The sequence below is a fragment of the Bos indicus genome, chromosome 26 (genome assembly GCF_029378745.1).
Source record: "Bos indicus isolate NIAB-ARS_2022 breed Sahiwal x Tharparkar chromosome 26, NIAB-ARS_B.indTharparkar_mat_pri_1.0, whole genome shotgun sequence".
In the NCBI taxonomy this organism is placed as follows: Eukaryota; Metazoa; Chordata; class Mammalia; order Artiodactyla; family Bovidae; genus Bos; species Bos indicus.
Window position 1 is genome coordinate 43,994,523 of NC_091785.1, and position 13,164 is coordinate 44,007,686.

Below are 13,164 nucleotides of genomic sequence, written 5' to 3' on the forward strand. Positions count from 1 at the left end.
CCACCCTCCTGCCCGGAGCCAGCAGGGCGCTGTCTCAGTTCCGGCCTCATCTGCTCCATCGGGCACTCAGCAGGCACGCCGGACACTTACCGAGTTCGCCTGCAGCCTTGATGTCGACGTTGTCATAGCCGCTGCCTATCCGCACGATCACTCTCAGGGCCTTGAACTTCTCCAGGTCCTCCCTGGTGAGCGTGATGGTGTGATACATCATGGCACCGACTGCCTCGTTTAAAACCTGTGAAGGGGCGAGCAGAGCACAGTTGGAGGCCCCCATCGCCCTTGAGTTCTGGCAGGAAGATGACCGGTGAGGGCGCGGCCTGGGTGTCCACGGCATCCCCCTAGGGGAGAGGGCCCTGGTGGGGCTCTGGGGGCCTGCTGGTGACTCTGGGTGATGCCAGGGAACGGGGGCAGGGGGCAGCCTCAGGGACGAGGGGCAAGGCACTGGCCAGCCGAGACCAGGGTAGAAAGAAGTGGGGCCTGGCAGGGGCGCTCGCTGAGTGCCAGCTGCTGCCACCTGACCTAAGGGGCGACCCCAGCCGGGCGGGCAGGATGGGGCGGGGCCCACCTTCTCGTGGATCTCCTGGGTGGACTGTGCGTCGCAGAAGGCCACGGTGGCCAGGTCCTTCAGGATGGGCATCTCTACGGTGCAGTCTCTGCCGTCGAGCAGCGCCACCAGGGGGCGGGGGTGCAGGGGGCCGTTCATGATCTGGGGGCGGATACCTAGGAGGAGGGAGGGGACAGGGTGCGTGTGCCAAGTGGCCGGGGATCCCCCAGGGAGGTGCCCCAACTCCAGCATCCACATGCGTCCCTCCTGGGAGGATTCTGGGACCAGCCCAGGAGACAGAGAAGGAACATCTGAGCAGCTTATTTTGACAGAGGAGCTAAGATGCCCCCCTACGGGGCCACATGCGGCCAGCTCTATCGCCATGTGGGATCGGGTCAAGCCCACACCCGCTGCTGCCACCAGGGACAGCCTTGGGGCTGCCCGGCTGCCCCTAAACCTCCAAGACCCAGAGACCTCAGGACATCCGAGGGGGTCTAGCCCACGGCTCCTGGAGGTAGAGCAGACTTCACTTGGCCCCTATGCTGTGCCTTGTTGTCCCCGCCAGGCCCCGCTGCCCTTCTAAACACGCGTGACATGTGCCGAAGTGAAACAAGAGGGACACGCTAGGGCGCCAGCATACTGCGGGAGGAAGCCGAAGGTCCAATCCTTCGGCCACCTGATGCGAAGAGCCGACTCATTAGAAAAGACCCTGATGCTGGGAAAGATTGAAGGGGGCGACAGAGGATGGGATGGTTAGATAGCATCATCGACTCAAGGGACGTGGACCTGAACACACTCTGGGAGACAGTGGAGCACAGAGGAGCCTGGCGTGCTGTGGTCCACGGGGTCACAAAGACGTGGACACGACCGAGCGACTAAACGACACCCTGTAAGAGCTTCCTGGAGGAAACCCTGGGCAACGGGCGCCCTCCCACTGCGCTCGGTGAGGAGAAGCAGTCAGGCTGAGGTGGTGGAGGAGGGGCATGTGTGTATGAGAGTGTGAGTGTGTGTGTGGGGTGTGCATGTGGTGTGGTGGTGGTGATGGGGGGTGCAGGAGGCCTGCTGGGGACTTGACAAAAGGAATCTTCTCAAAGGACCACAGTGCAAGTCAGCTACCTAGACCAGCCAGAGCTGTTTTCATGTGCTGATGGTTCCAGTGGAGACAAAGGATGCTGGCCCCACAGCTGGCGAGGGGGCGGGCCTGCCCGCACGCTGCCTAAGGCCACATTCTCCAGTGGCGCCGTGCCTCCAACCCAAATGACGGAGGGCTGGTCTGCCCTCCGCTGTGGGGACCCATCATCGGGGCACACACGTCAGCCCAGGGCCACTCATCCTCTATGACCAAACCATTCCCTTCACGTTCACACTGGAAGGTCTTGGATTTTTGGCCCCCATGTTCAATCACCTTCCTGGGCTTCCCTGATAGCTCAGTTGGTAAAGAATCTGCCTGCAATGCAAAAGGCCCTGGTTTGATTCCTGGGTCGGGAAGATCCTCTGGAGAAGGGATAGGCTACCCACTCCTGTTTTCTCAGGCTTCCCTGGTGGCTCAGCTGGTAAAGGATCTGCTTGCAATGTGGGAGACCTGGGTTCGATCCCTGGGTTGGGAAGATCCCCTGGAGAAGGGAAAGGCTACCTGCTCCTGTGTTCTGGCCTGGAGAATTCGATGGACTGTATAGTCCATGGGGTCCCAGAGAGTTGGACACGGCCGAGCGACTTTCACTATGTTAAATCACCACGACCCATCCCTGGGCTTCAGGAGGAACTACAGCACCAGGTGGCCAGGACAGGGCCACTCCTGTTTTCTTATCAAATCACAAGGGGCAGGGGGGGTGGTGTGTGTGTGTGTGTGCGTGCGTGCGCACGCGCGCACGCTGGGGTGTGCTGGGTGGTGGGGGCAGGTGTGTGTGTGTGTGTGTGCGTGTGCGCTGGGGTGTGCTGGGGTGTGCTGGGTGGTGGGGGCAGGTGTGTGTGTGTGCGTGTGTGTGTGCGCTGGGGTGTGCTGGGTGGTGGGGGCAGGTGTGTGTGTGTGTGCGTGCGTGTGTGCGTGCTGGGGTGTGCTGGGTGGTGGGGGCAGGTGGCCTGCCGGGGACTTGACAAATGAATCTTCTCAAAGGACCATAGTGCAAGTCAGCTGGTATCACAGATCACAGGTCCCAAGACAGCCTTCCACACATCTGAGGTTCTCAGATGTTCAGATAAACTCTGACGATGGCCACTGCACCAGGGCCAGGCCGAGCACAGAATCTCTTTATTCTCTTCAGCACCGGGCTCACTCAGGCTCCCGAAGGCCAAAGCAGGAGCCGCTGACGTGCTCACCCATGGGACCTCAGTCTCCCAGCCCAGAACTGCTGGAAAGGGCTCCCCTCGCGGCTGCCATGAGATGGCCATGGGTGAGGCCCCTCCTCAGTCGGCCACCAGGGCTCAGGACCCGGCCCCCCAGCGCCCGCACGACCTGGATGTGTCCTGGATGGTGCTCCCACGCCACAGCTGCAGCTTCAGGAGACAATCGTCTCTTTGAACTCTAGCAGAGAAAAGCCTTTTGTTCTGGCCTGGGAAGAACCAGCCGGGGTGGCTGGGGGCAGCAGGCTACCTCTGGGCAGCGCCTGGCTGGGGATCACGAGTGATCAAGGTCCCTCCCAGCCCTCAAGTGGCAGCCAGACCTTTACTGCCTCCTCGGGACCTGGTTCCCCCAAGGGGGGCGGTGGCCAAGTAAAGCTGCGTTCCCGAGTGGGGACAGGGTCCCCAGCCCACATCCCACAGCACTGAGGCCAGCTGCTTGTTGGGGGGGCTGGTGCGCACCCCACGAGCATCCTGCTTTGCCCCCAACGGAAAGGTCCATGAGAGCCGAGGTGCTGTGTGCAGATGGGGATAACATACCCCAAAGACCAAGAACGATATCTGCAGACAGGATCCCTGGACACCCCGCAGAGGGAGAAGTGGGGAGCAGGGATGTCACCTGGCACCCACACCCTCCCCTCACCCCTGAGACGGCACCGCTGTCCTGTTAGCAGACAAGGAAGAAGCACAAGGTGGAAAGTACTTCACCGGAGGAGACAGTTGGGGGTGGGGGTGGGGGGCGGGGGCAGCCGGTGCCAACTTGGGGTCCACACCCACCCTGAGAGTGAGATGGCGAGACAAGCCCGAAAGGACCCATTCTCTTCCTCCAGCTTCTCCTCGCCCCCAACACCTCCTACAAAGCCCAAGGCTGGGCTCCTGGAGGACCTCGTGGGCAAACGTGCTCACTTGGCCCAGGCTATTCCTCCCACTGGGTGAAGAACACCCCAACTTCACTCCAGGGTTGGGGGGCGGTGTGTGCTGTCAGGAGGGTTAACCAGACAACATTTGTAAAGTTCATGGTCAGGACTAGAGATCCAAGCAGTTAATTAAAAAGTCATCACAAGGGAAAACAACAGTGGGTACCAGGCAGGCATCTGGAGAGGCTGAGGGGCCACTGCTGCAACGCGTCCATCCACAGCATCAGTCCATGCATCCCGTTACCTGGGAAACAAACTCTGGGTTGCCTAGCGATTGCCTCCCTCCCTGACTTGGGTTGTCTTTCTCTTTGGCGTAACCCACCCTTTGCCCTCGTTCAGGCTGGGCATGCAGAACGCACAAGACCCATGGGCTTCCTGAAGCCTGAGGTTCAGATATCCGCCTCAAGCTCTCTATGGTAAGGCAGGAGTCAGAGATGCAAAGGGGACCATGAGGCTCAGGTGCCAAGGCTGGGGAAGGATGCTGAGGGCGGATGGCTGGCTGGCACGTGGGAATGGGCGAGATTCACAGGTATTCTGGATGAAGTGCAGGGACCAGTGTAGAGCCAGGCTTTAAGGGGGCCACATGAGGCCCCCAGCACTGAAGACAAGATGGCTTAGCCAGGTCACTGTCAAGGTCGGCTTCTACAAAGGGGCCATGCTGGATAGACAATGCTCCTTCAGTTCCAGATGGGACTCATCAACCGCATGCTTCAGAATCCAGTTAATTTCAAGCCACTGTGCCCAGAACCCACTGTGCCTACAGTCTTGCTGGAGGAACCCAGTAAGAGCCCAGGAAATGCCAGGAAGATGAAGTAGCAATTAGACTTTACATCTCACCTCACATTAACTGAGACATTCTCCAGTGCTTCTGGCAACTTGAAACATTTTTAACTGTATGAAATTAAAAGACGCTTGCTCCTTGGAAGAAAAGTTATGACCAACCTAGACAGCATATTAAAAAGCAGAGATGTTACTTTGGCAACAAAGGTCCGTATAGTCAAGGCTATGGTTCTTTCCAGTGGTCATGTATGGATGTGAGAGTTGGACTATAAAGAAAGCTGAGCACCGAAGAATTGATGCTTCTGAACTGTGTTGTTGGAGAAGACCCTTGAGAGTCCTTGGACTGCAAGGAAATCCAACCAGTTCGTCCTAAAGGAGATCAGTCCTGAATATTCATTGGAAGGACTGATGCTGAAGCTGAAACTCAGGGACCAAGGACCCAGCAGAGGCCAAGAAAGCACCTGATGAGGAGGATCAGAGGGTCCTGGCGGCCCTCAAGTCAGGCTGACCATTGCCCTTCTCCAGTCTCCCTTCCCGTTGATGAACTCACTCCACCCATTTCAGAATAATTCCAACTGCACCTGGACACACCTCGGAAGGCGTATCAGTGCACTTTCAACAGCTCATCCAGCATTAGGTCTGCAGGGCAGAGAAAGCTCAGCCGACTCCCCTGGTGTCAATTACTTGCTGGTTTCAGGCTTGCTTCCTCACAAGCAGACACGCAGCGCCCCAGCTCAAGGCTACCTCTGATGTCTGCCCCAGGCCTGGCGTTGCTTCGAGCTGCAGCTGCACACAAATAATTGTGCAATTAGACACACTTAGTGGAAAACAAAGACCACACCAGGCTGAGTTGCTGGAGGTTTGTTAAGAGTGACCAGCAGTCCAGTGAATGCCAAGTTCAAAGGACTCTATGAATTCCAAGGTGGAAAGGGGAGGGCCCCCGGGAGACGTCGGTAAACTTCGGGCCCCCAGCCTTGATGCCACCTTATCTGGAAAACAGCACCAGCTCCTTCCCCCAGGCTGACGGGGCTGCAGTCGAAAAAATGGGAAGACGTGCTCATGCCATGCAGAGTGGCCCTGTGGCGTATTTCCTGGCCTTTCTGGACACTGAGTGAGTTCAGCGGACATCCTTCCACAGAACCATGCATCATTTTCTAAAGGTTGGCTTCTGTCACTTGCAACTTAAGAACCAAACTGTCTGAGACGTGATTTTGCAGCTTTCGGATTTTAGTCGTTGAACAATTTTACCCTGAAGATAGTGGCTGTGATAATCATGTTTGACCCAGCAGGCAGAGAGGCCTCTTTTAACAATGGACCAGATTTTAGGAAGTGTCTCCACACTGCAGCAACCTCAGAGTCCCCAAAGCCAGGCTGGCCAGGATAATGGATGACAGTCACGTGTGTGGACGGCCACACCTGTGCAGGGTCACCTCTCTGCTCACAGACGGGGTTGGGCAGGTACAGCGAGGCTGCCGTTTGAGGCCTCACAGGACGCACAGATGGGGCTGGGACCCCTGAGGGAAGAGGATCTGCCATGCATCCCAAGTCCATCCTAAGGTCTTCCCTGCTGCCCGGGATTCTCTGTGCGGTACCACTGGTCTTGACAGCTGACACCCTGAGCAAGCACCCGGAAAGGCCAGCACATGGAGACCTGCGTGGGGCCACAGAAAGACCGAGACAAGACACACTGCTCTGCCCAACTCAGCAAGAGGATGGGGAGACGATCAACCAGCTGGTCATTGGCTCCCAGGACCTGCACGGGGGCCTGGAAGGTAGAAGGTGGCTCCCATCCTCACATGCAGGTGGCCCTGGGGAGAATGGGGAGATGTGGCCATGCAGATCCCAGAGGCTTGGAGTGAGTGGGGAGGGACATGTCAGGCCTGCACCTGTCGCCCTCTAGCCCAGATCACTTCGCAAGGATCTGATCATGTCTCCCCTCCATCCCTTAAATGCAGCTGGTCCCCAATTAAAAGGCCATTTCCTGCAACCCAGCATGGCCCCACCCTTCTTGGCTGGGTTCGTCAGTTCTGATCCCCAGAAGGTCAGACGCAGAATCAGATCCCATGTCTGATGAGCAGCATGTTTCATGGGCTGGCGTTTCCATGACCTGGAGCTGCAGCTCGTGACTCGTGCGGCCAAGTGGGAACCAGATGCTGACCCTGGGACAGAAATGAGCCCTTATCCGAGACTCGGCTTTCAACTCGCAAACATGGCTGTGTTGAAGGGTCTACTCGTCCACCCGCGGCCTGGGACAGCAGACTCCTGCCTGGGGAAGGAGGTTGTGGAGCCTCATCGGGTGCGGGCTTCCCTTGCTTTGTAAACATGTTTATCCATGTTACGAAAACTGTTCTACACTGTTAACAACAAACGTTCTGTAGTTGGCTGGAGCTTACTCAGAAAGCAGTTCTGGAAAGTGAGAGAAGGCAGCGACTGTCCCCAACACCCCAAGAAGGTGCCTGACCTGCAGAAGTGCCCCTCGCCTTTCATGGCAGGGACCACGGCAGCAGCAGAAGGTGAAGGGGAGGTTCAGAGAGCAGCTGCAAGGCAGGGATTTGCAGAATGATGTGTGTTCCTAAGTGTGGTGCTAAAGAGTGCAGTTACTTTTGGAAGCCTCATCTTTGTTCCCACACTGCTATCTGCCTTTTCATTTGGCAAAAGTGCTTTTCTCTGCGGTGTCCCTGGGCAGCTGTCCCAGGCTCAGGAAGCCGCGTCCGCTTTCTCCAGGCCAGTCTGGGATGTGGCCAGGCTGCAGTTTGATTTTGAAAACTTGGTCAAGTGCAGACATGCTCTCCCGGCACGCCGGAGAACCCAATTTTTCTTTGGCGGGCTCGCTTTTCACACCTAGTTTTGCATCGCAACACGACCTGCTCCAGCACTCAGCCTCCATCCTGCGCCCTACCTGGCCCGAGTGGCAGTGAGCCCTCTCTCACTGGCTTGGAATCCCGAGCAGGAATGTCCCAGGATCCTAGGCAGGAATGTCCTGGGACGGAGGCGATGAGCAAGGAACGGTGCACCTACAGCCTGAGGGCAGTTTTGGGACCTGCTGGAACCACAGTGGCGGAAGCAAAAGGCAGTTACTGGAGTGGACACTGGTTCACAGGCTTCCGGCTGCCCTCAAAGTGGACCTTCAGATCCAATCCATCCCCGCTCCTTCCCGATTTCTCACCTCCAAGCTCTGCCATGTGAGAGCCTGGCCTGGTTCTAGGCCCCAGTGAGGATACAGGCATGGATGCCTTCCTCAGGGAACTCTACGTGCACAGAGAATCTGGCTTATAGAAAAAACAGCTTTCCCCAAGATACTTCAAAATCCAGAACAGGAGGGAATTTCCTGGCAGTCCAGTGGCCAGGACTCTGCAATTCCACTGCCGGGAGACGCCGGGGTTCAACCCCAGGTTGGGGAACCAAGATCCCACAAGCCATGCGGCACAGCCAAAAAATAAGAATGAAAACAAAATCAGAAACACGAAATCAGTTTCTATCTGAGCCTAGATGTGGAAGTCCACTCGTCTAATACAGGCCAAGCGAGATCGGAACATCCTGCAATTCGATGCAGGCTGGAGCTGAATGGCCATGTGCTCAGGGCTGGAGAGGAAAGCAGACCTGGATGACAAATGCAGATACACAACCACGGCGCTCATGGCAGGCATGACTAATCAACCCCAGCGGTCTTGGTCTCAGACTCCCTGCTGACCCCCGTGGGGCGCCCTGCAAGGCTAGCTGACATCTGCCGGCCATGCTAAGTGGACCCAGTCTGCCTCTTGATTGGGTAAAGGAAGTGAAGGTCAGTGTTCCACACGTGACACCACCACTGTGAGCGTGGAAAGAAGCAGGGAGATGTAGGTAGGGAGGCCCCAGGGGAAGGACGCAAAGGCCCCCCCAGCCAGGCACAGCCCTCCGCAGTCACTCTGGGACGGCCTCTGTTCTGCTGGGGACGGGGGGTGGGGGGGCTTCTGGAGAGGAAGGGGAGAGAGCCCCCCACCCAGGGTGGGGCTGGGCTCTGCGGCAGGTGCCTGGGTTTGCACCCAACTCCTCGCAGCAGGACCTCAGCTGTGCCTGGTACTGTTCCTGGTGGCCTCGGACACCCGCCCTGTCCCAGGGTAACTCTGTCGCTCCCCCCAACTACCAATCCCAAGACAGGGAATCCACTTCCCCACTCCCGGGAAATGGGCTGGCCTTGAACTTCAGTCTGAACCCCCTAGAGTGACAGAGAGGCTGCTCTACCGCTTCCACGGCTGGGCCCCTGGGGTGGGCACCATGCCTTCCAAATTCACAGTGAAACTGAGACCAGCTGTGAGCTGGGCCACACTGGGAGGCAGGACCACAGGTCCAGGGTCCAGCCATCCAGGCCGAGGAGGGGAGGGCTGCCACAGGCCGTCCAGTCCCGGCAGAGCCCTGCTGCCTGCAAGCCAGAAGTTCTGGGGTCATCGGCCGCCCAGCGACAGCACTGATGTGTTCAGCAAGGCAAGGCCAAGGCGGAGAGAGCCCACGTCTCCTCTGACCGGCAGGGACCCATTGCCAGTGCAGCAAGAACCCCCAGAGGCCAGTCCCCAGGCATCCCCAGGACAGATCAAGGCAAGAGATCCTGTGGAGGATGGACTTCCCCAGGTGAGGCGCCTCAGGCAGGGATCAAGCTGGGGGTGGTTCAGTGATGGGACTGGTTCACCAACACGAGCATCCCTGTCAGGGAGTGGCTCCCCCAGTGATGGGCGAGGCTGTCTGCACAGCTCTCACCAGGGCTCGTCTCCAAGGCCTGGCAACGGCAGGATTCTGGGATGGCCTTTTGAAAACAGTGGGGGCTTCCCTGGCGGCTCAGAGGGTAAAGCGTCAACCTGTAATGCGGGAGACCTGTTTTTGATTCCTGGGTCGGGAAGATCCCCTGGAGAAGGCAATGGCAACCCACTCCAGTACTCTTGCCAGAAAATCCCATGGACGGAGGAGACTGGCAGGCTACAGCCTCTGGGATCGCAGAGTTAGACATGACAGAGCGACTTCACTTTCTTCTTTCTTTTGAAAACAGAGTGGGTTGCCATTTCCTTCTCTAGGGTATCTTGCCTACCCGAGGACTGAACCCCTGTCTCCTGCATTGCAGCTGGATTCTTCACTGACTGAGCCACCAGGGAACACTCTGGGAAACCAGAAAATCTGTGTAGATTGGGAGTTTGTGATGGACAAGCACACACAGTTATGTTTTAGGATAACCAACAAAGACCTACTGAAAGGCACAGGGAACTCTGCTCAGTATTGTGTAATAACCTAAATGGGAAATAAATTTGGAAAAGAACAGGTACATGGATATGAATAACTGAATCGCTTTGCTGTACACCTGAAACTAACAACATTGTTAACCAACTGTACTCCAATATGAAACCACTAAGAAAAAAAGGTTAGTGCAACTTGCTTTATTTATGATACTTGACTGGGGTGGTCAGGCACAGAACCCAAGTCATCTCTAAAGTATGGCTGTGCGGGCACTGCTCACAGGTTGCCCAGGGATGAGCAGTACCATCAGGCAGGAAGGAAGCCCAGTGGTCACTGTACACACAGCCCTTTCCCGAAAGACCATCAGCAACTTGAATGCCCCTCAGTCTTCCAAAGCCAGATTCCTCTCCTCAGCTGTGAATACGCTAGTAAGCACCGCCCTGGCGTGAAAAACCGCAAGTATGGGGAGCTCTGGCCCTCTGCGTCCTCAGGCAGGGGCGGCGCTGCTGGGGGGTGAACCACACTAGGGGGCTCCCCAGAAGGCTGAGCGTGCCCCATGGTGGGGGGGCTGGTTTGCAGCCACTCCTCAGTCCTGATTTTAGTGACCTCTATAAAGGTAGCTGTAGGCTCGGTCCAGATGGCTACAGAGCGGCCCAATAAGTAGCTTAGCTTCTTAAATAAAACATGGATCTTAATGAGTCATGGCCTCCGAGTGAGATGCTCTCAGGCCATCTTGCCTTAGCTCAGGTTAACAGCTGGACAGAAAGCTGGTGAGCTGGAGGCTCACAGGCTCTCCAGGGCCCCGGCCACTGCCCACACCCCACCCCAGGCTCACTGGGCAGACACGTGAACCCAGGGTGCACACGACGGCAGCTTCTGGAAGCAGAGGTCTAGACTTGTGGGAAGCACGCCATCTAGTTAAAAAAACAGTACAATCTGGGACTTCCCTGGTGGTGCAGTGGTTAAGAACCCACCTTGCAGGGGATGTGGGTTCGATCCCTGGTCAGGGATTTAAGATCCCACTTGCCACAGAGCAGCTAAGCCCGTGCGCCATGACTACCGAAGCCCACACACTCGGGAGTCTGTGTGCCACAATCAAAGTTCCCACAGGACGCAGCGAGGTCCTAAGTGCTACGACTGAGACCCGCTCTGCACCTCCAGAAAGACCAGCGCCACCGTCACTTTAACTGACCCCTCAGAGCCACCCAGGTGAACTGTCCTGGCAGCCTGAGCTGTGTAGGGTCCACACCACGCTGGGGAACTGGAACTGAGAAAAAGAAGCGACTGACACTTTTCCTTTGCCCAACAGAGCTGAAGAACAAAACCAGGCCCATTTTGCACTTTCTCAGACACTCACACACAGGCAGGCTGTCTGGCATCTAGACGCCCCGACTCTGCTGCACTGGACACGCTACTTGCAGGGTGGCCCCGGGTCTTCAGTGCTCCCCCCAGTCTCCAGGGAGCCTCCTGTGCGCCCGCTGAACCCCTCTGCCCAGAAGAAGCACCTGATGTTCTGCCTGGAAACCTACTGCTTTCGGCAGGGGGCGGGGCAAACATCACCCACATCAGCGCGCAAGAGACCCTCCCAGCTGACCGGTCCAGAGGAAACCACACTGAGCGCCACGGAGAAGCAAACCCGCCACCAAGAAACACATTTGAAGCAGCCAAGGACGCGTGGCTCTGCTTCTGACTTTTCGGTCAAATGACCTAATGGTCCTTATGTCCCCCAAAGGCTCAGTCTCATGTGGGTGGTCCCACAGCTTCCGGGATGTGGTGTGGGGGCAGGGCTGCAGGCTCTGGGCTTGGGGAACAGCAGGTCTCTGGGTGCGAGGACCCTCTGGTTCCCAGTCCAGGTGAGGCTGCACCTTTGCCCCCCTCAACATGGGAGAAGAGTCTCTGGAGGGGCAAGTGACCAGGCAGCTTATGCCTGGAGCGGCTGGGAACATATGCACGCCTCCTTTCCAATCAACGGCGTCCGTGGGAGCCTCTGGAGCCTCTGCTCTTAGTGTGGGGGTTGCCAGGAGTCACAAGCCCCTCCATGGCCCCCGCCACCAGTGACTCGAGCCTCTCACCCATCCTTCCTGGTGGCAGCTCCTCCAAGCCCCTGCCAAGGAGATGAGCCCACAGCAGGAACTTCTCAAGGACAAAGGAGGCTCCCAGGCCACGTGTGACAGTGACCCTGGTGAACTCAACGCCGTGTCTCAGCGGTCGAGCTCACCCACCACTCCTTGGTCAGGGCCCGGCTAACCTTCCCCGGGACCAGGGCTCCCGCAGCAGGAGGTGGGCACTGGCTGAGAGGTGGGCGTCCAGGGCCTGCTCCCTGGCGTGTGGGCAGCTGCCACACTCTGGTCCCAGATCACAAGCCGGGGTGTTCAGAAACCCGTCGCCCACCCCCACCCCAGCCTCAACACTGGGCGGGGGAAGCTGAGCAGCCCAGGTTGGTGGTCTCCGCTTGGCTGGGGGCTGAGCCCCTGAGCCTTGGAGACTTCTAGGAAGGCCCTGCCCACGGCATGGGGGTGGGGGGGACGCCAGTGGAAGCCACTCACTGTATATTTCGCTTGAGTATTTCTCAAGTTCTAAAAACGTGCCCGTAGCAACGACACAAGGTGATGTTTGAGAGAAACACAGTGAAGTAAAGATGAGAAAAGAACCGACAGATGCCAGGAGTCTGGCAGAGGCAGGCGCTACACACCCACAGCCCAGCCCGAGTGCCGCCCGCCTGTGACGGGCTCGTGCGGGGCTGGCGGGACCCCAGGGGCAGGAAGACCCACAGAGGGGTCCCCACCAAGCCAAGGACACCCCAGTCTTCTCGATTCCTGAAGGGCCACTCCTTCCAAAGCACAGGAAACAGCAGTGGAACAAGCCTGGCTCTGCGAGCCCCCCAGTCAAGGTCGGGGGTCACAGCGGACACACCACGAGGAGGGCAGGGCTGCTCACGGGTGCTGCCCGCCCGGGGTGCTGCCTCTGCGGTTGACTCGTCCCCTCTGATCAGAAGGACTGGCTCCACCAGGGCCCCTGAGGAACAGACAACGTGCTCTTCTCCCTAAAGGCCCCTGGAAGAGCCTGGCAGACTCAGGCTTATGTTTCTAACTGCACTGCCTGAGCCGAGGGCCCATAAAAACAAAACACTGCCCTGCTGCTTAGCCGTGGCAGCCACTAAGGCCAGGAAGTAGACAGAACAGGGACAAGGCTTTCAGTTTATTGCAGTTTTACAGGGGGCTCTAAAACCGAAAGGAAAGTGAGTCTTAAGCACCCTTTCACAGGCTTGCTGTCCGGCGGGCCGGAGGCCAAGCGTGCTGCCCTCGGGCCCCAAAGCAGCCAGGAAGTTCATTCTCCCAAGTGCGACAGCTGGTCGGACGTCCCCACCCTGCTCTTTTCCGCTATAAC

The 13,164-nt window shown here is 57.8% G+C and overlaps 1 protein-coding gene across 10 annotated transcripts in view; it reads right to left on the reverse strand.

Moving 5' to 3' along the window:
• The window catches only part of CTBP2 (C-terminal binding protein 2), a 168,971-nt gene that overhangs the window by 11,829 nt on the left and 143,978 nt on the right, over positions 1-13,164 (reverse strand). For all 10 annotated transcript variants that reach the window (XM_070781063.1, XM_070781062.1, XM_070781060.1 and 7 more), the window contains 2 exons: positions 566-720; positions 91-235 (listed from right to left, as the gene is read on the reverse strand). In XM_070781063.1, the coding sequence (XP_070637164.1) occupies positions 91-235; positions 566-703 (283 nt within the window). In that variant the 5' untranslated portion in view covers positions 704-720. The remainder of the gene's footprint in view (positions 1-90; positions 236-565; positions 721-13,164) is intronic.